Here is a 24869-nt window from a genome sequence, read left to right as displayed (position 1 = left end):
GTTCCTCTAATGCCCAGTTCACATCTTACATGGCAGATACGTTAGCCATATGATCTACAGAGATCGATCTGTAAACAATGGTGACCATGTATTGAAAAGCTATGGCTAGTTATGACAACTAGTGTTTGGAGACATGAGTCTTTTTAACACACGTACTAGTTTCAGAGCAAAACCCCATGGTGTATACGCACCGCTGTACACTTACTGCATAAAATGTGAATCAGTCTTTTGTTAGTAGGTGCTTTATTTAGAGTACAGTCAGTCCTAAATTTTATTTCAGTCTTCTCTGTTTCTATCCTCATACCTGGGAAGCAATGCACAGAAAAAGTTTAGTCTACTGTTGTATACATTCTTTCTTTTCTGCCTTTTGAGATGAAGGGTGTTTTTAAGACAATCACTGGCAGAGTGAGTTTGAAGCAGCCACGTGGTCAGAAAAACAAGTGAGATAGATACTTTGAGAAAGGTGATAAGCAAAGTTATTATTATTATTATTATTATTATTTATTTATATAGCACCATCAATGTACATGGTGCTGTACAGAGTAAAACAGTAAATAGCAAGACTCTGCCGCATAGGCTTACAATCTAATAAAATCATAGTAAAACAATAAGGAGGGGAAGAGAATGCCAACAGGTACAGGGAAGGGTAAGCAGGCACAGGGTAGGGAAAAACTAATATTGTTGATAAGAAATGAAGTTGATAAGAAGTTGATAAGAAATGAAACATAAAAAGTTTCTCAAACTGCTTCATGAAAATTATACAGCGTTTTATATGCAAGGATGGGAATGATTCAGCCAGGTTAAGCACCTTTAAGTTCTATTGACTTCAGTAGAAATACTAAAGCAATAAAAATACTGTCCAGTTAAGATCAGTGGGACTTCAAAGTCCTTAACTTTGACTGGGTTGTACCCTGGCAATGTTGCAATTTATCAGTGCATGGATTTCTTCCATTCAGAGTTAGATATACCAAAGATTTCAGACCAAGAAAAAGAAATAAAACGATTAGACTAGCCAGCTTCACTGCAGTTTATTATAAAACGTTATGCACGTGGGATGTTCATCCTAAATTGTGGGAAGGTAAAGGCTGTGCTTAATTTATAAAGAACAAGAGCCTACTCAAATTAAAATGGTACAGTCTTTATTATACTCATTGTAAAAATATTGGTGAGAGTTTTGCCAGAGTGATTTAGTTGAATCCTAAATTATATAAAATGCTGTTAAGCTAGGTTAGTCAAAACTAACAGGATAGCACTAAAATGAACAAATATTACACATTAAAAAGCAACACCTCCTTCATTTTTCTAGTTGCTGAGAATGCATTTAAATAGATAGAGTGGCCCCTTCATTTTGAACATTAAAGTTTAGTTTAACAAAAAAAAATGTGACATGACTTGTTTTTCCTGCTTCTTGTTTCCGTTGTCCATAATTGAATATGTCATATTCTGATCTTATGTACTATCTCATCTATTTAGTTCAGTTTACATTTAATTTATTTTGGGATGTTATTATTATTATTATTATTATTTATTTACATAGCACCATCAATGTACATGGTGCTGTACAGAGTAAAACAGTAAATAGCAAGACTCTGCCGCATAGGCTTACAATCTAATAAAATCATAGTAAAACAATAAGGAGGGGAAGAGAATGCAAACAGGCACAGGGTAGGGTAAGCAGGCACAGGGTAGGGTAAAACTAACAGTATAAAGTCAGAACAACATCAAGTTTTAAAAGCTTTGGGAAAAAGAAAAGTTTTTAGTTGAGCTTTAAAAGCTGCGATTGAAGTTGTAGTTCTCAAATGTTCTGGAAGAGCGTTCCAGGCATAAGGGGCAGCAGAAGAAAATGGACGGAGCCGAGCAAGGGAAGTAGAGGCCCTTGGGCAGGCGAGAAACATGGCATCAGAGGAGCGAAGAGCACGAGCGGGGCAATAGTGTGAGATGAGAGAGGAGAGATAGGAAGGAGCTAGACCGTGAAAAGCTTTGAAGGTTAACAGGAGAAGTTTATATTGGATTCTGAAGTGAATTGGAAGCCAATGAAGAGATTTCAGAAGCGGAGTAACATGGTCAGAGCGGCGAGTCAGGAAGATGATCTTTGCGGCAGAGTGGTGAACAGAAACCAACGGACTGATGTGAGAAGAAGGAAGGCCAGAGAGAAGAAGGTTGCAGTAGTCCAACCGTGAAATAACCAGTGCATGAACAAGCGTCTTGGCGGAAGAGACAGACAAAAATGATCGAATCCTGGCAATATTATACAGGAAAAATCGACAAGATTTAGCTACTGCCTCAATATGAGGAATAAAGGAGAGCGAGGAGTCAAATATAAAGCCAAGGCTACGAGCTTCCTTGACCGGAGTAAGCGTAACATCATGAAAATTCTATTTATTTGATACAAAATTTACTTACCCTATTTCTTCAATTCTAAGACGCACTTTTCCCCCCATATAAACATCTCTAAAAATGGGGTGCGTCTTAGAATCGCGGGTATGGTTTAGGTGTGTTTTTTTTCTGTTGGTGGTACTGAAATTAGTGTGCGTCTTACAATCGATGGTGTCTTACAATCGAAGAAATATGGTAATTTTTCTTAGATATTAATAGGTGCGTTATGCTGGGTAGTTTTTTTGTTGAATAGCTGAAATAATTGACAGTGTTTATTCCAGTTCTCTAGTCCTTAGTTACTTTGTCCCTGTGTGGAGGTGCAACTCTTCGTTGAAATGCAGACCGTATCCTTCTCTATCATACTGCTGGTTCCTCCATCCTTTCTTCTCTTTTCTCTTTTCTCCTCCTTCACTTTTTGTCTCCTCTTCCGCTTTGCCACAATCGCCCCCTCCTACTTTACATAGCTAACATTCCAAAGACCTTAGAGACAGGAATTACATCAGCATTATTATCTCCAGGCAGAATTGATAAAAAGCAGTGATAAAATAAGAATCTTAAAGCCTTTATTTGGACAATTTGTATATTCTATGTGGAAATGTTGCTCAACCAAATCCTCAGTCTACAGAAGGTTTAACAAATATCAATACGATTAGTTGCATGGATAATAATATTAGTTCTGAGAAGTATGAGATCTAATCAACATTTTGTAACATTTTAGATGCTGAGAAAGCATTTGATTGAGTAGAAACACAGTATTTAAAAAAAACCTTTCTGAAGTTTAGACGTTTTAAAAAACTTGCTGATGGCTACTATTTTAAGATAGCTCACACTACAGGGCTGCTAATGCTTCAGTTTGTTCTAGCAGTTGAGTGATTAGCTATAGTAGTGGGAGAAAGTAACCAAGTACAAGAAATTAATATTTTCACAGTAGTGATTCCTTGTATGCAAAAGTACTAGTTAGTCTTCCATATAGATGAATTTAACTAACAGATGCATTCCAAACAATATTTGGTTATAAAGTTAATTAAAAGAAATCAATATTGCTGGGAATAAGAATATGTAATGGAAATAATGAAATGTAAATGACCCTTTCAGATATGTAGGAAATGTTCTACTCAGAATGCTTGGTACTGCTGGTAGAAAACAATGTTCAGAACAGTGTCTGCAGGTGTGTGTGAGGAAAACAAGTATTTTGCAGGGGAGTGGGGAGGATTCCATCTGGACAAGGAAGGGTGCACACTACAATAACAAACTCACAGAAGAAAATGAATTGTGAGCTAACTGTAGCTCAACATAGAAGAACAATGTAATACAATGAAGGAACGGGAGTGTGGGTTTAATTTTCACCACAAAAAGATCCAGATGTGACCTCCACCAGCATTTGCTTTGAATCCTGATGACAACCATTTTAGTTAGTTGGGGAAAGGAGATAAAGTAGGAGTGCAAGCTGCAACACCCGAAATCCACATGAGCAGGCAGCAGTGTGATAAAGATCTTGTCCAGTCTCCCTGGTACCTAAACCATGACATGCCCCTTTCCCCCATTCCAGCCTCTTGGATAACACATAGGACTTCCCAGCTGTAGAGCCCAGAACTTAAAGGGCTCAGCACAGGTTCACCTTAGAACCAGTCCCAGGTTCAATCTCGGGTTTTGAGCTCAGGAGAACTGGCTGCTTCATTGACCCTAGTAACGCCTTAGATTATTGCAGCAGTAACTATTTCAGAACCCTTTAGAACAGGGGTGGAGAACTTGGTTCAGTCTGAGGGTTGATTTTGATTTTGGTGAAGTTCTTAGTGGGATTGAAGGCAAAAGGGATGAGACCAAAATAGGAAAAAAAATTACCAGTTTATTGTAACGTAAAGCTCTTGCTACCAGTAGCTAAGCCTAAAGAGTGGCATTTCAACATTTTAGAATAAGGAAAACTGCAGAAAAGTCAGAAAACCACCCAATGAATGGCATTTGGGGGACAGGAGGGTTGAGGCGTGGAAAGGGTCATGGCCATCTAGAGTACCCCTACTTTAGAAGTTCCACACCCCTGCTTTAGAAGACAATGGATAGAGGCTATTCTTAAATGTGGGGCTAAATAAGCTGTTCCTTCAGTTGATTGACTTTATGTGCAACATAACTTAACACTTTCAGATTGCCACTGACATGTTCAGTAAATTAGAACTTAGTGGCTTTCCCCCTCTATGAAATCAGTTTCACCATTATAAACAGTTAATCAAAGCTGTTCATTTCAAAACTATTAGCACTTTTTCCTATCGCATTTTGTTACCTTGAAAAATGCCATTGTTTCTTGTAGTCACTAACTCAAAAAATCTTCCGCCTTTAAGATTACCATATAATAGCTTTATCAGTTACAGTGCTTTAGAATTGTGTGATCGTCCTTAAACGTTTAGTCCAAACTGCTTTGGCTATGCCTTTGGAAAGAGTAAAGAAGGGCCTTTTCTGTTAAGTTGCTCAGTGTCTCTTGAACTCTCAGTTGAGAAATTAGATTGCCTGCTTCTTTACAGTTTCTGCCAATAGAAAAATGATTTTCCATTTGTCAAGACGTTTGCAGGGATTTGTTGAGTCTGCTGGTTTTATGTTTGCTGATGTTCACTGGATTTCATTCTGATTTTTCTTTGTTTTTGGGTCTGATCCTGATTAAGGGTGAAATCCAGTTAAATCCTTCTGCTGACATAATTGCTTCTGTCAGCAGAATATACATGGGATAATTCTCCCACCTGCCCAAATCCTTCCTTTTGTGGCCTTAAAATGTTCTGGAGGGCTGGGGGACTCTCTGGACCAGATGTGGGGCAGCAGAGGAGTAGACGTCAGCCACATCATTGGATTGTTTCCTAGTTTATGCACAGTACGTCCATTGAAACTAATGAGACATGACTAAAGCGTGGCTAACCTAGTCTGGATTCAAACCATTATATGCCGCTTTTAGCACTTTGTTAGGAAGGGAGAGAAGATATGTCATAAATAAAAACTAAGTGTGTTTTTGTCTTCCAGAGTGGAAAAGCCACAGGCAGTGCTGCAGGAGGAGTAATTGATCTTACACTGGATGACGAAGATGATGGCTCTTCTCAAGGTAAGTGAGAATATATGCTTGAGCCACAATGGGATTTGGCTAATTGGAGCTGATGAATGTGAAGCTGTTAATTGCCAGAAGATGAGAAATATTTGCTGAGTAAAATAATTCCATGAGAAAGTAATATTAAAGTAAGTTAGTTTTAAAGATTTAAATTAAAGTATTCCAGAGTAATCCTACCATGGGTATTAGCAATATCATAGAATCATAGAATAGTAGAGTTGGAAGGGACCTACAAGGCCATCGAGTCCAACCCGCTGCTCAATGCAGGAATCCACCCTAAAGCATCCCTGACAGATGGTTGTCCAGCTGCCTCTTGAATGCCTCTAGTGTGAGAGAGCCCACAACCTCCCTAGGTAACTGGTTCCATTGGCGTACTGCTCTAACAGTCAGAAAGTTTTTCCTGATGTCCAGCCAGAATCTGGCTTCCTGTAACTTGAGCCCGTTATTCCGTGTCCTGCACTCTGGGAGGATTGAGAAGAGATCCTGGCCCTCCTCTGTGTGACAGCCTTTTACGAATTTGAAGAGCCCTGTTGCACATTGGATACATAATATGATGTATCCAATGTGCCTGGTCTTAAATTACTAGAATACCCATGTCAGGGTAGGCTACACTCTTCTTGGTATGCCAGGGTGTCCTATCCTTCACACTTAAAAAAATAAAATAACATGTTTTCTTACTGTCAGTTGGGATTGCTGTGAAATAGGCTTCTGTTAGTGATGAAAACTTTGGATTCAAAGGAGTTCTTTGGTGTGTTTACGCTCAGCCCCCACCTCTGCCTTATACTTAGTGGGGTTGTTCACATGAAATGACAACCCACCATGGGATAATCTACCTTCACATAAAACATATTCTGTTTTATGAATATGGGAGGTTTGTTTAACCCTCAAATTACCCACATTCATCAGGTTCATATGACACGACAACCCACAAGCATAGGCTGCATGTTCAACCTGATGTGCATGATGAGCCGCAGTGTGTCAGCCAAACCTGATCAGTCTTTTGGGGAGGTTACTTGTCCTTTGGCATGCCTCCCATCACAACCATTTTGTGATGGTGCCCAGAACAATTTATCAAATTGCCAATATGCCCACAGCCCAAAAAGGGTGCCTGCCCCGACATATATAACAGTAAAGAGCCCTGTTGCACTTTAAAATCTTAACAGATTTGTTGTGACATAAGCTTTCATAGACCAGAGACCACTTCATCAGATGCATGAAGTACTATCCACAGTAGACAAGGATGCATGTGTGTGTATGTATTATATAGTGCACATGTGTACAGCTGCCTCCAGATGTTTAGAGTCAGGTTCCAGAGATTGAACGGGATGAAATAAGAACATAACACTGTAGGCAGCTTCAATGTTTCCTAGAAATGGGACAGAGTAAGAGTCAGACAAGTAAGAGTCAGACAAAACTAGTTGATGTATTCCAGAGTCCTACTGTTTATCTGGCAAACTTTCTATTTCCCCCCTGTCCTTCTCTTCTCTTCTGATTGATGATGAAATCCTGTATTGGCAACCATAGTTTTAGCAGATGTCTTTGAAAGTTCCCCATATGAACTTTTGCTAAGAATTGCTTTTGTGAGAGTTTTCATAGTATTCGACTAATCAAAGGTAAAGGAAAATACCAACGAAGTCTTAAACCCAGTATATAGCATAGCAGTAAGGAATTATTATTATGTTTTTTAAAAAGAGCTGTACCCAAGCATATAAGAATTGCTTAATACTTACAGATTAGCGTTCCATTTCTTGAAGACTTCAGATATATATGAAGTATTTTCTAGACTAGATTCTTGAACTGTGCTCATAACTGTCATTCCACAATAGATCCTCTGTAAAATGAAATAGGTGGCAACCTCTCGTGGATGTATTTCTCTTTAAGCTTAGCAAAAGCAACAACACCAGAGGGTAAAATGAGATCCTGTGTTGGAGTAGACCGCTACTTCAGCAAGCATTGTCTAGGAAGTCATTTGGAGTAGCATGGCAGAAGGTTGTGACATGACTTGTTTTTCCTGCTTCTTGTTGTCCATAATTGTATATTGATTTTTTGTTGTTGTTGTAAGCAGATGGCAAGAAACAGAACCAATCTAACATTTCTGGAATGGGCCTGTCAACTCCGTCTGTAGCTCGTGCTCTGCAACCCGTACAGACAAACCCTCTCCAACAGCCAGTTGCGCCAACAAGTGGCCTTTCGCAGACCACCATACATGTTCTCCCCACAGGTAACATCACTCTTTTTTAAGCTGAGAAATGCTTTTTGAAGTTTGCTGTTGAGCTCCGTTGCTGTAGAAGGGAAGGTTGTTCAAGGGATCATTCTGACCATATTTTTGGGTAGCAATGATTTTTCTTACATTGAGGCTAGGTAAGCCTTCTTGTTATGTTTGCTGTGGAAATAAGCTAAGAAAAGGTGTAGTATAAAAGACAAAACATTCCAGGACAGTGAACTGCATTCTGGATGCAGGTTTTGCAGGTAGTCATATAAATGTAGAAATGCAAGATTTTTCACACCATATAATGCAAATTCTTCTTCGTGGTCTCTGTGCATTCACACTTAATGGGGCTCTGCGCCTGCGCGGAGCCTCAGTCAGACTTCTAATAACTGAGAACTTTTGGGCGGGAACTCCTCTCCCACCGTCATGTGGTATATATATGGTGTTCCCGCCCACTCCCTCAGTTCCTCTTCGACGGCCGTCAGCGTTGCCTTGTCGGGATTTGAGTTACTATAGAAAAAAATACTTACTTGCTGATAATCCTTTCTTCTTCTTCTTCTTCTTCTTCTTCTTCTTCTTCTTCTTCTTCTTCTTCTTCTTCTTCTTCTTCTTCTTCTCTTTCTTGTTCTTTCTAAAAAGAACAAGAAGGACCTTGAAGGCCCCTTTTACAAAATGCGTCCAATGTAGCAGTAAATTGCCTCCATCAGACGGACACACCCTTTGCCTCCTCTGTCTTGGAGAAACACACGTTGTTGAATCCTGCAGGCATTGTATGTCTTTTTCTAGACAGGCCCGAAAAAATAGAGCCGATAGATTAAAGTCTCTTCTTTGGCAAAAAGCGCTTCAATCGGTCAACCCCATTTGTTCGTCCAAAATGGCGTCTACCGAACAACCATCTGCTGCTGCTTCTCAAAACATTCCTCAGCCTATTCCTACTTCAGCAAATTCGCTAACCCAAACGGCAGCAAAAAAGCTCACCAAAAGAGCCAAGAAACCTAAGACTAAAGAAGCTCCACCGAAGAAAAAGAAGGATAAGACTAAACACCTTCCTTCTGTGGTAACAACGCCATCTCTTCCCCCTCTACTCGAGTCTCCTGTTCGAGTACTGGTGAGGTCCCCTCTGCCGCCATTGGTAATTGAACCAATTTCTACTGCATCAGAGGGAGAAATTAGAGAGTTCTCACCGACACCACGACCTCCCGCTCAGGATGGTCGATCCCGAGACCCTTCTCCAGACCGACCAATTCCTCTGAATCAGCCAGTCGATATCATCTCTCCTCAGCACCGATAACTATCGCCACCGAACCGTACTCACGGTACCAGTAGCCATTCACCATCTCATTCCCTTTCGAGGGAAAGAGGAAGGGAACCGCACCCACATCCAGAGCGTCACAGCCAACATGCTCGCTCCAGATCGCCTCACAGAGACTGGGACCGTTTCTATGAATATTACCATCCATCCAGTAGATACTACTTTGACTACTGGAGAGATCACCCAGAGCGGCCACGCTACCGCGATACAGAATATGACTCTATGTCCATTCAATCACGGTCCCGCCAACCAACACCGCCGCCTCCTGTACCGCCAAGGGGAGTATCCCTTAGGATTCCCCACTCTGAACACCATTCGGTGTTTCGAATCCAACCGCTTCCGCTACCACCACCAGACACCCAGCTGGCTTCTGTCTCGGGCTCCAGACGCAATTCACCTGACTCACCTGAGGATTACGAATCCGACTCTTCCTCAGTTGCATCACCTGCCCCGTCCATGCCCTCTCCAGAGGACAACGTGGCTCCTAAAGGCGGAACTTCTCCTTCGGAAGACCTTGGCATATTTTCTGACCAAGTCCTCCGAATGGTTCAAAGCCTCGATATCGAGGCCCAACAACAAGAGGAGCAGGTTAAAGACCCAGTATATGATGCCATCTATACAGACTCCACTCTCCCAGTTTCCGTTCCGTTGCCCCCAACCTCTAAACGCCTCGAGTCGCTGTACCGAGTACAGGAAAAGGATTTAACCTTCCTTTCATCACACCCACGCCCAAATTCCATCATTGTGGAATCAGCGCAGAGTAAAAGCCACAAACATCACACCTCACCCGTCAACCAGGAGGGTCGTAAGCTAGATGCCCTTGGAAGGAAGCTCTACTCTACACTTGGCCTTAAGGTCTCGAATTATGAAGCCATGATGTCCAGATATCAACTTTTTCTCTGGGAAAAGGTGGGTTCGCTTTGCGACCATCTTCCAGATGACCACCGGGAACTGGCTAGAGTCTTCCAATCAGAAGCCATAAAGCTGGCACGCCACCAGATGAACGCCACTCAACACCAAACTGATTGTCATGCAAAATCGATGGTGGGTGCCATAAATCTAAGATGCCATGCATGGCTGCGCTCAGCTGACCTAAACCCTGAGGCCAGAACTAGAATTGAAGACCTCCCATTTGATGGAGAAGGTCTCTTTAATGCCAAGACTGACGACCAAATGGACTCGGTACAGAAAGCCCGAGCCACAGCAAAAAAGATGGGATTAGGCCAACAGCAACAACAGTCAGTATCTAAAACACAACGATGGTTTCGACCACAGAACCCATACTACAACAAGCAATATCCGGATCGTACTCCACGATACCAGCCGCAGCAATCAAAGAAACAATATCAACCTCCTAAGTCACGCCCGTCTCGCGGTTGTACCGAACCGCCTCCCAGACGTCGCCTTTGACAGCTACATCAATATCCCGGCTATATTTGGCAACAGGCTTTCCGAATTCCAACACGCCTGGGCCAACATTACAACAGACTCTTGGGTTCTCAATATCGTAACACACAGCTATCGTATCGAGTTCCTTTCTCTTCCACCTCTTGGATTTATAAAAACAACACCCCCAAACCAAACTCTTTGGGCAGAGACCTCTGTTCTCCTACACAAGGGAGCCATAGAACGGGTACACACCAACCAATCCTCCAATGGATTCTTCTCTCGTTACTTCACCGTGCCCAAGCACGATGGGGGACTCCGTCCAATCTTAGACCTTCGACCCCTAAACAAGTTTATTGCCACCAAGAAGTTCAGGGTGAACACACTCGGTACCATCCTACCACTTCTTCGTCAGGGCACCTGGTTCGCGTCCATAGACCTTCAAGATGCATACTTCCATATCCACATCCACCCGACCTACCGCAAATATTTTTGCTTCGCAATAGGCACCGACATCCTACAATTCCGTGTACTCCCGTTCGGCCTCTCGTCCGCCCCCAGGGTCTTCACAAAATGCATGGCACCAGTGTGTGCTTTCCTCCATACCAACGGCCTGGAACTCTACCCCTACTTGGACGACTGGTTCATTGTCGCATCCGACAAAGCGACCCTACACTCCGACATACTCCGTACATTACATTTTCTACACACGCTAGGCCTGTGTATCAACACAGAAAAATCCAATCTACAACCATCCTAAACGATCCAGTTCATCAGAGCACGGCTAGACGCTCATGTCGGCAGAGCTTACCTTCCTCAAGACAGAGCCTTCAAACTTGCCACAATGGCTACATCCTTGTTCAACAAAAGAGACACTACAGCACACTCGGTCCAAAAACTACTTGGCCACATGGCGGCTACCGTCGCAGTTGTCGAATGGGCCAGACTCAAAATGAGACCGCTGCAACTTTGGCTAGCAGAGGTCTTCAATTTCGAATCCGACGGCTGTCGCATTTGAGTACACATCCCTCCCGAGATAGCCCTATCCCTGCTATGGCGGATGGATGTAAACAACCTCGTTCAAGGTGTACCATTCCAGCCACATCCTCATTCCAAAACTATAACGACGGATGCATCTCTAAAGGGATGGGGAGCACATTGTGGCCCCCTCCGAGCCCAAGGTCTAAGGTCAACATCGGAAAGACATTACCATATCAACATGTTGGAACTCTTAGCGGTGTGGAAAGCCCTAGTCGCTTTCGAACCAGAGGTTACAAATCATCACATTCAAATCCTTACGGACAACACAACTGTTTTGTGGCACCTGAACAAGCAGGGCGGCACACACTCCCCTCATCTTGTCTATCTCACTATCCGGATATTTACTTGGATGATTCCCAAAAACATCCATCTTACAGCAGTGCACATCGCAGGAATCTCCAACACACTGGCAGATACATTGAGTCGATCCGACAAGACATCCCACAAATGGGAACTAGCACCTCGCATCCGTCGATTCCTGTTCTGCAAGTGGGGTCAGCCCACAGTGGTCCTTTTTGCGTCCCTGCAGAATGCAGCCTGCCCAACCTTCTGCGTCAGGGGAGGAGGCGGAACATCTCTGGGAGATGCATTTGCCATCCACTGGTCAGGGACTCTGTTCTACCTATTTCCACCATTCCCATTGTTAACGAGAACACTTGCCAAAATCTCCAGAGAACGGACGAACGCGATTCTTGTAACTCCATGGTGGCCGCAACAAACGTGGTTCCACACACTGATGCGACTCTCACAGAGCCAATTCCTGCACCTTCCCTTACTCCACAACCTGATATCACACAGCTCAGGCAAAGTACACCACCCAGACTTGTAAACCCTGAAGCTCACAGCTTGGCGAATCCATCAACCTTAACGCGGATCCAAATTTCAGACCAAGTCCAGGAGATACTGGACGCTTCTAAAAGACCGCCCACCAGACGCTCTTACTCGTCCAAATGGGCAACGTTTCTTCGGTACGCAACCGACAATGGAATCGACCCATATAACGGTCCCGTATCCGAGGTTCTTCAATTTCTAATAAACCTGTTTTATAAAGGATTTAAAACTTCTTCAATTAGAGTCTACCTCGCAGCTATATTGAACTTATGGCCAACCTTTGAAGAGTACACTACATTCTGTCACCCAATGGCAAGAGCTTTCCTTAGAGGCCTAAACAACCTCACACCACCTGTTAGACCCCAAGCTCAATCATGGAATCTTCCTCTAGTGCTCAGAGCACTCATGACTAAACTGTCTGAACCCATGGCAACATGTCACCTGCAACTTCTGTCTTGGAAAGTCGCATTTCTTGTAGCCATCACCTCTGCGAGAAGAGTTAGTGAACTTTCAGCTCTAAAGGTAGACCATCCTTACCTGATATTCCACAAAGAATCTGTTTCACTTCATCCGGACATCTCGTTCCTCCCTAAGGTAGCATCCGATTTCCACATCAACGAACCGATCTCCCTTCCGGCTTTCTTCTCAAACCCGAAATCCGATATAGAAAAAAGACTACACTCATTAGACGTCAGAAGAGCTCTCACATTCTACAAAGATCGAACCCAGCAATTTCGATCTACCCCAAGGCTCTTCGTCTGTTATGGAAAACCTAACAAGGGTGCTGCAGTTTCCAACCAGAGACTTGCAGCTTGGATTCGACAAACAATCCAGCTGGCATACCGCACCATGCACAAAGAACCCCCTACAGGTGTTAAAGCCCACTCCACTAGGGGAGTTGCAACCTCCACAGCCTTTGCAAGAGGCATTCCCCTCTCGGACCTGTGTAAGGCAGCCACCTGGACATCACAGTCGACGTTTATTCGGCACTACAAGCTAGATGTGCATGCCAACTCCTCGTCTCGTTTCTGGAAGGCTATCCTGGCATCCGTACTACAGTGACACCTCACCGCCTCCGGTAAGTGAGCTCGCTATTCGCCCCATTAAGTGTGATGCACAGAGACCACGAAGAAGAAATGCAAGTTGCTTACCTGTAACTGTAGTTCTTTGAGTGGTCATCTGTGCATTCACATTACCCCCCCACCCCACCCCACCGTCCCCATTTCGGTGTCAGTAATCTGTCAATACCGAGGCATGGGTTCTTCAACTTCGGTCTTGAGGAACTGAGGGAGTGGGCGGGAACACCATATATATACCACGTGATGGTGGGGGAGGAGTTCCTGCCCCAAAGTTCTCAGCTATTAGAAGTCCGACTGAGGCTCCGCGCAGGCGCAGAGCCCCATTAAGTGTGAATGCACAGATGACCACTCGAAGAACTACAGTTACAGGTAAGCAACTTGCATTTTTACTTTGTAGCTGAATGTTACCCAGAGGGGATAATGAGAGAAAAAATATTTGATGACCCATTCTGGGAATGCATACTTATATCTGAAGAGTTTCCACCCATTTATTACCAAAATAATAAATTAGTTACAGTTCAAGGTTCAGAAAGCGCTCTCTCTCGCTCTGTGTGTGTGCGTGTGTGTGTGTGTGTGTGTGAGTGAGAGAGAGAGAGAGAGAGAGGTGGAATTACAGCTAGAACCCAGTCCTGATGGAAGCTGGTGGGTCACTTGGCATTCTCTAGTGGGAATAATTCTATATGAAATTGACCTATATGGTGAGAAGTCCAATAATCAATTACTTTGATGTTTTATTTTCCTCAGTAAATTCCATTACTAAAAGATAAATGTAATTGAGTTTTATGGGGTGTGTGGAATGCTATGTTTCCATTTTCTGCAATGTATGCTTTCTAGACTGGGAACACCATATATCCTGGTTATTCCAACTTTACATTTCTTGTAGCCCAGACAACTGTGAATGTAACCCATCGTCCAGTGACTCAGCCTGCTGCCAGGCTCCCAGTACCAAGAGCCCCTGCTAATCATCAAGTGGTCTATACTACACTTCCTGCACCGTCAGGGCAGAATCCTGTGAGGACCACTGTCATGCAGAGCCCTAGTTTAAGGCAGGTCAACCCACAAAATTCAGGTAAGCAGCCCTTCTCATCGTTCATTTTGTACTTTGTAGGCAGAATGTGGTTTGATATGTTCTTCCAATATTATAGAAATGTGGGACAAATCCCAAGTGTTTGTAAAGATTTTTTTTTAAATCATTGCTAATGGTGATCTAAAACTTAGGATAGAGGATTACTGTTTTTCAAAAAGTATTTATTTTTGGCTGAGCTCTGGTGATACAAAATACCAGAACACGAGTGAAATTCACCATGCACAAGACTCTAGTAAAGATTATTTACCTCGAAAGTGGTTATACAGTAATGCAGATATAACTGTTACTGTATATGTTTGCCTCATTATCATTTTGCTGCAACTACTATGTACAGCACCATGTACGTTGATGGTGCTATATTAATTAATTAATTAATTATAACAACAACAATTTCTTTATAGTGAAACATTTTACTTTTGAACAATTTTTTTTCTGATGTCTTTCAAGGAGACAGGCAAGAGAGGCTATTTCAACTGGAGTTCGGTGTGTTGGTCTCTTTGGATTTAGGTGTCACTTAAGTTCTGCACTGAGGGTGTCTGACCCTCTGTTCTTGCTTTTGCAAGATGTAGATCTTATTTAAATGTGAATTCTGCAAGGCTTTTGACAGATGTCAAAGTTTACAATCTTACAGTCTTTACAATCTTTACAATCTTTATTTTCTTTCTTAAACGGCTCCTCTATATCCCCATTGTTATCAACAACAACACCAATCACGCCATGTAAAATGTCCCAAGCATCCACAGGAGTGCAACTGCCTCTAGGAAATAAGTGACCTTGAACATCCTCAGATATGGCTGACACTTACTACAGCCATTCATGCATGCAGCAGCCCTGTTTTTCTGTCACCACTGGGAGCATCAGCTGTATTTGTGGATATACTGGGTCAGAGGTTTCTTCCATATGGCAATGTCCTTGGTAATACTTTGCATGGAGCAATTTATGAATGTCTGAGCAAGCTAAATACCTTAATAACAAATATGAATTACAGTTTTTTGTTTTTATTGAAAGGTTTTTGTGATACAAAAAACACACCAATTCATTATAAATGTACAATATACAAATACAAATTAGTGCACTGATCTATATGCTTCCATCAGATTTACAGCGTCATTGAATTCATTTACAACATAGATTTACAAGACCATTAGCGACATTGTTCACTCTTCATAAACACATCAGGAAGACATGCTGCTGCTGAGGTTCCACTGCTATTTGATTATATTTTGCATAGGATTTCCTTTATTGGGTTTTTTTGGAAGCCACACTTTGTAAAAGTATTATATTATATAATACAATAGTTAAAAACATCTAAAATTGAAAGTTTGGGTCTCTTTAGTGAGAGTTTATGGGGGTACACATTGAACTGGAGTTCGGAACAATGTACAATACCCATACCAAAGTGTGTCCAAATCTCATTTAGGTTTGGATGCACATTCCAATGCAGAAGGAAGTTTAATACATGTATAGATTTTTATCTATACTTAGTTATATTTTCCTGAATTGGGGCATTATTATTATTATTTATTTATTTATTTATTTATATAGCACCATCAATGTACATGGTGCTGTACAGAGTAAAACAGTAAATAGCAAGACCCTGCCGCATAGGCTTACATTCTAATAAAATCATAATAAAACAATAAGGAGGGGAAGAGAAAGCAAACAGGCACAGGGTAGGGTAAACAGGCACTGGGTAGGGTAAAACTAACAGTATAAAGTCAGAACAAAATCAAGTTTTAAAAGCTTTAGGAAAAAGAAAAGTTTTTAGCTGAGCTTTAAAAGCTGCGGTTGAACTTGTATTTCTCAAATGTTCTGGAAGAGCGTTCCAGGCGTAAGGGGCAGCAGAAGAAAATGGACGAAGCCGAGCAAGGGAAGTAGAGACCCTTGGGCAGGCGAGAAACATGGCATCGGAGGAGCGAAGAGCACGAGCGGGGCAATAGTGTGAGATGAGAGAGGAGAGATAGGAAGGAGCTAGACAGTGAAAAGCTTTGTAGGTCAACAGGAGAAGTTTATATTGGCTTCTGAAGTGAATTGGAAGCCAATGAAGAGATTTCAGAAGTGGAGTTACATGGTCAGAGCGGCGAGCCAAGAAGATGATCTTAGCAGCAGAGTGGTGAACAGAAACCAACGGACTGATGTGAGAAGAAGAAAGGCCAGTGAGAAGAAGGTTGCAGTAGTCCAACCGAGAGATAACAAGTGCATGAACAAGAGTCTTGGCAGAAGAGACAGACAAAAATGATCGAATCCTGGCAATATTATACAGGAAAAAACGACAGGATTTAGCTACTGCCTCAATATGAGGAATAAAGGAAAGCGAGGAATCAAATATAAAGCCAAGACTACGAGCTTCCTTGACTGGAGTAAGCGTAACATCATTGACAGTAAGAGAGAATGAGAGATGAGGAGAAGGTTTAGGAGGAAAAACAAGCAATTCAGTCTTTGCCATATTAAGTTTCAAATGACGATGAAGCAACCAAGCTGAGATATCTGAAAGACATGCCGAGATACGATCATGAACATCAGGAGAAAGATCTGGAGATGAACGATATAATTGTGTATCATCGGCATACAGATGATATTGGAGGCCATGAGATTGAATAAGATTACCCAAGGGCAACATGTATAAAGAAAACAACAGCGGACCAAGCACCGAGCCTTGCAGGACCCCTACTGAAAGGGGAAAAGAAGAAGACGAGCTGCCATTAGCCAACACGCTGAAAGAGCGACCCGCTAGATAGGAGGCAAACCAGTTATAGACAGAGCCACAAAATCCAAGGTCATGAAGGGAATCTAAGAGAAGATCATGATCAACCGTGTCAAAGGCTGCAGTTAGATCAAGGAGAATAAGAACAGAATAATGGCCTTTAGACTTGGCAGTAAGGAGATCATTGGTGATCTTAGTAAGGGCTGTTTCAGTGGAATGCAAAGGACGGAATCCAGATTGAAAAGGATCCAGAGCAGAGTTACTAGAAAGAAAGTCAAGACAACGAGAGTAGACCACACGCTCCAGGATCTTTGAAACAAACGGCAACAAAGAGACAGGTCGGTAGTTAGACAGAGATAGCCTATCAAGAGTAGGTTTCTTGAGAATAGGAGAGACTGTAGCATGTTTAAAAGCAGAAGGAAATGAACCAGAGGACAGAGAAAAATTAATAATATGAAGCAAGGAAGGGAGGATAGCAGGGATAAGATTAATAAAGACGCGAGAAGGAATCGGATCACAAGAACAAGTGGAAGGCTTCGAAGAGCGCAGTATTGTAGACAGTTCATCAGCTGAGACCGAAGGAAACGCAGAGAAATTTGCAGGAGGAACCGACAGATGAGGAACAGGAACTGGAAGAGGAGCAGAGCTGGCCAGATCAGAGCGAATAGTTTGGATTTTAGCATTGAAAAAAGAGGCAAAGTTATTAGCAGACAGAGAGGCGGGGAGAGATGGTGGATTAGGCTTCAGAAGAGAATTGAAGGACGCATAAGAACATCTGCTACCATGTATGTGCATGTGTACTGTCACATTACTATGGCCATTGGTTCCTGCCACTTAAGTATGCATGAAATACATCTGTGTCACTTCTTCAGACATTATGATAATGTGCAGCTGTACGCATGTGGCATACATTCTTAATCTGTAATGTATGAAATGACCCCTATAAAAGCTAGATTTGACAAACATGGATGGAACAAAAAGTTGTGCTCCTGTTCAGGTACTATATAGTAATATCTAAAGATATGCTGCCTAATAGGTGGGTAGGTAATTCTGCTCCATCCCTGTTCTAGAGGTCGCCTAGAGCAATGAGGCACTTTACCCCCTCATAACAAAAGTGTTCCTTTGCATTCAGCCAGCATGAGAGCTGGCAACAAAGAATTAACACTTTCTCAGAGAGAAGGTGGGGTCTAGCAAAACATGACTTGCTATCCGGAGGGAGGAGACTATCTCAGTTTCAGTTCAAGATGGAGAGGAAGATTACTAGATGTATCTACTTGATTTCATACGCTCAGGCCGCTCAATTAGAAACTTTTAAAAGGTGCGCCATTTTATTTTGGTTAGAGGGGAGATGGCAACTCTTTTCAGGATCAGAAAATTAGGTCGCTTATGATAGCATGATTTGCAACAACAGCTGTCCAGAAAAGGAGGCACAAACATACTTATACAGATGACTTTCCCTCCATTTCTATATAGGTGTGACAGTGCGAATGCCTCAAACAACAACATATGTTGTGAACAACGGGCTGACCTTGGGATCTGGAGGGCCTCAGCTCACAGTGCATCATCGGCCACCTCAAGTGCATTCAGTAAGTACCTTTATCCATGTTCAGACTAGGGTATCTGTCCATCCTCTGTCATATATGCTAATTACTTATAAGCAATATCCTTTAGCAGTTTGGGACTGGCCAGGCTCTACTTAAGTAGACACAGAATTATTTATAAATAGATTTATTTATATAATTTTCAATGTTTTAATCCATCCTTTTCTTGAAGTGTTCAAGGTGGCCAACAGTCATAAAACAGTACTATCAGAAAGACCAATGAAACAATGAAAGCACTGGATTAATCTTTTCAAGTTGAAACACAAGAGTCCATCACAAGTTAATCCAATACTTGTTGAGATCTGGGAATTGTTCTTGGCCTTGGGAATGCTCACATTGTTTGGTTGAGAGGATACACATTTGAAAACGTTGATGAGACAGCTACCTCTACCCTCATTGTACCTCTTCTCTGTTCCTCAGGAGCCATTGCGGCCTGTGCACCCAGCCCCACTGCCAGAGGCCCCACAGCCATCACGCTTGCCTCCTGAAGCTGCCAACACCTCTCTGCCTCAGAAGCCACACCTGAAGTTAGCACGTGTACAAAGTCAAAATGGCATAGTGCTATCCTGGAGTGTTTTGGAAGTGGACCGGAGCTGTGCCAGTGTGGATAGCTATCATCTGTATGCCTACCATGAGGACCCCAGTGCCACTGTGCCCTCTCAATGGAAAAAGATTGGGGAAGTAAAGGCCCTCCCCCTGCCCATGGCATGCACACTTACTCAGTTTGTGTCTGGCAGCAAATACTATTTTGCAGTTCGTGCTAAAGACATCTATGGACGGTTTGGACCCTTTTGTGACCCTCAGTCAACAGATGTGATTGCTTCCCAAAGCAGTTAAACTTGAGACTTTGAAGGCTTCCATTCTTGCCCCACAGTTGTGGCTTACTCTGGTTTTGGGTTTATTCTCATGCATGAAATTCACTGTAAAATCCCCTCTGCAGGATTATGTTGGACAGCTATGTCATACACTACAGAACTTACAACCAAAACCAAAATAAATTCCTAGCCTGCAATGGGAGAGCCTGTATTTCTGATTAAGTCTTGAAGTACGAAATCTTCTCTCCTCCCCTCTCAAGCTGCTCTTACCAGTTAAATAGTGAGACCCTAAGTCTTGGGAATTTGGCATTATACTGATGTGTCTCAGTGGGCTGAACAGGAAGACCATTGACGGAGGAGGAGTGTTCATTGGTCACATTAGGAGGGAAGCTAAGATTCAGGGTCCTGCTTTCTTTTACTTTGTAACAGTGACCAGTCTTACCTTACAAGCCATCTCCTGCTTTCCAGAGGCAAAGGGCCGTGTATGTGTCCAGTTCTTGAGGAATGTGTGTGCATCTACTTAATCAAGTGAGAAAGAGGGGAGTGAGCAATCCTCTGGCTGTTTGTACAGAGTGCTTGCCCACCAGAACCAGGGAGCATTCTGAAGCCAGGCAGAACAGGTCTGTAGAAAACTTCATTTGCAATTCCAATAACTTACTGATCCTCCTCTTATGACCCTTCTCTTTTTAAAGAAAATTTAATTTGTGCCTTAAACAATAATTTCACAAATAAATGCAATCACACTTTGTATGTTCCTCCTTTTTTGCCCTCTTTCATTTTTCTGCTCTTCTTCCTAGCCCCAGAATGTTATAACCTCTCGTTCTTCACACCCAAGGAGTAGTAACCAGGCTTCCTAACTTAATTCCCAAATAATTTGAGTCAGTGTTTAAATTACTTGCTCTAATTAATCTGTGAAGATAAGTCACACTGACAGTATTTGGCTGCATCATGTTCTTCTTGGGAAGTTGGTGTGCACTATAGACTCTCCAGAAGTGATCTTTGTGGCATAAGACGCTTCATTCTCCTCAAACAGATAAACACTTGGGCTGCTATGTAAGGCCACCCTGATAAGGTCCCTTGATGAAAGCAATCAACTAAATATTCAATTACAATCTTTCATTCTTTCACTGACTGAGTCAAGGCAACAGAATAGTACCTCCACTTCCTACCATCACACCAAGAGCTAAACTACACCTGACGTGGACATAGAAGAAAGCTGCACCATGCCGTCTTCCAGAGGAAAGCAGCACGTCTATTGTCTTCCTGGTTCATCATCTCCAGCAAGGAGTGGGTGGCAGCTCTTCCAACGTCATTGTTGGCCCAGGGTCCAGCACTTTCTAAAACTTCTTATTTTGAAGCCGATAAGAGTTGAAACTGAAATGTAAGGTTCAGAAGAGAGGCAGACTGGAGCTTGTTGATACTGTGTATTTTGGAGATACAGGGTCTTAATTCTGTTTCTGAGAGAACATACTTGGAGTAAAATTGTTTTAATTTTTATATATGGTACACTTATGTCCTCATCTGTGTTACATTCCTTTTGAGCAACATGGAATTCTTTCTGTGAAATTTTGGCTGATCTTTCTAATGGCTCTAATCAAGAATTATCTTTGAGACAGATAAAATTTGTTTTTGCTCTTTGTGGGGAATTTCTCGGTCTCCAGTAGCAGACAGCTGACACATAATCAGTTTGCCTCACTTGCTTAGCAGTGGTGCTATCACCGTCAGAAACAAAACTCTTTAGTTTGCCTGTTTGCTAGCACCTTGATATTAAAGCAACCAATGAGCTCTCTAGAGGAGCCACTACCAAGATAACTTTGTTCTCAGTTTAGAATATCTTTGGGCCACCTCTAATTGGGTTGGTTTTAATACTAAAAAAAGTCAGCTGCCATTTGGAAGAGTACGAAAAATATACGGCTGGAGCATTTTGTTACAAAAATGCATTTAAAAGGGGGATGAAAAACTAGGGGCTTACCACTTTGCTGTTGACCCCCACAACCCCACTTGTATCTAGGCAAAGATGTTGTTTACTATCTGTATTCGGTCTTGCTGGAAAAAATGGGTTCTTCCTCTCCCATTTTATTATATTTGGGTAATAAAGTCAAGCAGCTGGAAAGGATGTGTTAACTCTTGAATTGGGGGTACATTGGTCATGTATTTTAAATCTGGGTACAGCTCCCATCAGTATCAGCCAGCATGGCCAGTAGTTGGGATTTATGGGAGTTGTAGTCCAACAGCATCTGGAGGGCCACATTCCTGTTTTTAAATCAAGGCAGACAGAAATCATTTAAGAACTTGCCACAAAGCAGAATTAGATAAATATTCCCTAAATATACCCACAAAATCCTGGTCTGAGAAAACTACACCTCCATGCTTTGCACATCTTGCCTATTGTTAGAGAGAGGGGGGAAAACTTCTTCAGCCTCCAGGAGCAGATATCATTCCACTTTCAGTCAGACTTGTGATGGGTGCTAACTACATTTTTTGTTATATTCAACTGGTGTACTTTATGGCATAGTTTTGTCTTCGGATTTGTTAATTGAAACTGGTACTGGGGATAGAGGGGGGAACCACACTTTATGAAGCAGAATGGATATGACTGGCAAATTATGAAAGGCAATAGAGGGGGAAGGTAGAAATAATGGCTTGAACTGAGCTGCTGGTAAGAGCTCACATTTTGGGACCTTATGGCCTTGTATTGTGGTGCCGTATTCCTAGCTCCAAAGAAAAGATCATTTACAATAAATATTTGAAAATAATATTTACCTTTTATCAAAGTATTATAAGCTAAACCAGATTGTACAACACCAAACTGCAGAGGTGTTGGATTTTTACTACCCTGTGCTCATTGAGAAATTGTGCATCCCACTCAACGCATTATAGATTGGGCAGAGGAGATATTGTCAAAAGATCTCAAGACAGAGTGGGCGAGATGGGTTTTCAATGTCCATTGTATTGTGTCAGTATTTTTTTTTTACCTTGCTTTCCATGCTGCAGTATATGGCCGGCCCATGCTTGAAAATTCTGTTTTTTACTGCTATTAAATGTGAAACTGAAGTATGTTTTTTCATCTGTATTACACCAATGTTCTATTCTTTGTCTTTAATATTTGAGAATCTATCTTCTAGCTTAGAGGTAGGCAACCTGGTGCCCTCCAGATGTTTTGGAATACAGCTCTGTTAATCCTTGACCATTGGCCATGCTGGCTGTGACTTAATGAGAGTTGTAGTCCAAAACATCTGGAGGTCACCATGTTGCCTACCCCTGCATTTAGTTCCATTTCAGAGGAAAGGATAAGTGAAAGATGTTCACTGTTCAAAAAATAAGAAAGTGGTGGGACAATTGCTGCTAAATTCCTGTGAATCCCCTGGGTTAAGTTGCTTGTATCTTCCATTCTGTTTTTTGATTACAGCTAAAAAGCCTTTTCAGGTAAAACCTCAGCAGCTGATGGAGACTTGGAAGGGAATGGTGGTACAATGGTTTCTATACTGGAAATTTAGTGGCAGAAGATAGGGTCCTCAAGCATGTTGGCAAATGTTGTAAGAACTTTGAATATATCAAGAAGTATCCTGTGTGTCTCAAGGACTGCAACATGGCTGAATTTCAGCATGTTTGCAGCAGTTACTCTGCTAAAGGTATACGTTGTGCACAAAGGACTCAAGGGAAATGGTGACAAAGCTATTGATGTCTGTGAGAGCAAAGAGGGAAGCTGCTGTGATTAGAACACATGTTGTACTGCAATAAATCACACTGGTTCACCCTTTCATTTAAGGCTCTTTGTCTAGGTAGTCTGTGTCCATATAATCCCCATTACATTTAGGGTCAATGTGTCAGTAGCCTTGTTCCCTGAATAACCACATCACAGTATTAGTTAGGACAATTGCAGCCACAGTACAAAACAAGGTTGAGATGATGCCACTTTCGAACTCCCTTAGTATTCTCATTCAGTCAATGGCAAAATAATCCAGATTTTGAAAATGTAAGCTTGATATATTGAAGATTCTTCTTTCTTTTTTTGTGTTTGGGTTGTGTGAGAAGTGGGTACCAATGTTTTGGCAATACAGAGGATGGCCTTCTGCTTTTGCCACAAGCAGGTTATCTCAACCTTCCTGGAACCAGTTTTATGTTGAGGAGAGTAACATGTACAAGTAGAGAAGAGTACAAATTAAAATGTGTTCTTTTATCATTGGATCTAATCAATATTTTGAAGCACATGGATTGTTTTCTTACCTTATTGTGCTGGCTTTTCCTGTTTGAAAATATATTTTAAGTGCTGTCTAGGTTGAAGTTTTATCTGTAAATAAAATAACTGGACAGCCAAATCTTGGGGTACTTGTTGGACTTCAATAATTTATCAGCCACTGGCAAATAAACTGCTACAAAACCCTTTATATAAACTTGCACTCTGATTTTTTTCTTCTGCAGATAAACATGTACATAAAAATAATGTAGGACGTACCAAAAAGTCCAGTTTAAGCAGGGCAATGGCAAGTTCTCCCTAACTTTTGTATGCATTGTAGATTAGTGTCTGTATACGTGTTAATTGTAGTGGGGTTTTGTCTGACAAGCCTGAGATTTATACTTTGAAATAAACTACTGGGTTTTTAACTTTTGGAGTCTTGTGTGGTTGGTTCTGATTAACAAGGGAATCTTGGGTTAAGGGCTTTAACAGTCTCACCAACATTTTGAATTGTACCCAGAAACAAACTGGAAGCAAATGCAACTGCCTCAACAAGGGAGCCCAGCTGCATTCCCCCTACATACAGCCCTTGTCAGCAAGGCCAGTTCCAAAAGGACCCCCAAACTTGAAGCATCTAATCCATTACCACTGCCCATCAATGGTTCAGGACCTTGACAGCTTCCCTAGAACAAGGTGGAAAAGAGAGTCTGTGTCATTCACAAATTGGTGATACTTAAACCCTAAATAACATCCCACAATGGCTTCATGAAGATGAGAAAAACACCCTGAGGGACACCCTAGGGCAATGGCCAAGACATCACTAAAACCACTTCTAAGTCAGAATAGATATGAGCAACTTTATCCACAAAATGCCTTGCTAATTGGTCACATCTGGCTACCAAGTCATCCTCTCCAGTTTGTAAACCAAGAGGCGAAAGACTTCTAACTAGGGATGGACAGTTTTATCAATTTTTGTTTCTCATTTTTCCAATAAGTTCAGTTCATCCTAAATTTTGAGAATGTTTGTTGTAAAGTTCACCTGAGAATTCATACATATGTTTGTGCACATTTCTCCCAATACATGCATTTTGTATGAAATACTGCCTAATACACTTGTGCAAGCAACTTTCCTAATATACATTTTTAAATGTTATTTTCACTAATATATC

General features: G+C 41.9%; 1 protein-coding gene across 5 annotated transcripts in view; it reads left to right on the top strand.

The window, feature by feature from the left end:
• Positions 1-24128, top strand: part of ATF7IP (activating transcription factor 7 interacting protein) — a 101380-nt gene extending 77252 nt beyond the window's left edge. For all 5 annotated transcript variants that reach the window (XM_063133655.1, XM_063133654.1, XM_063133651.1 and 2 more), the window contains exons 11-15: positions 5377-5455; positions 7524-7679; positions 14200-14385; positions 18581-18693; positions 19129-24128. In XM_063133655.1, coding sequence (XP_062989725.1) covers positions 5377-5455; positions 7524-7679; positions 14200-14385; positions 18581-18693; positions 19129-19545 — 951 coding nt within the window. In that variant the 3' untranslated portion in view covers positions 19546-24128. The remainder of the gene's footprint in view (positions 1-5376; positions 5456-7523; positions 7680-14199; positions 14386-18580; positions 18694-19128) is intronic.
• The last annotated feature ends 741 nt before the right edge of the window (positions 24129-24869 follow it).

This window comes from Elgaria multicarinata, chromosome 9, assembly GCF_023053635.1.
Source record: "Elgaria multicarinata webbii isolate HBS135686 ecotype San Diego chromosome 9, rElgMul1.1.pri, whole genome shotgun sequence".
Lineage (NCBI taxonomy): Eukaryota > Metazoa > Chordata > Lepidosauria > Squamata > Anguidae > Elgaria > Elgaria multicarinata.
This window is presented reverse-complemented; position numbering and strand designations above follow the sequence as displayed.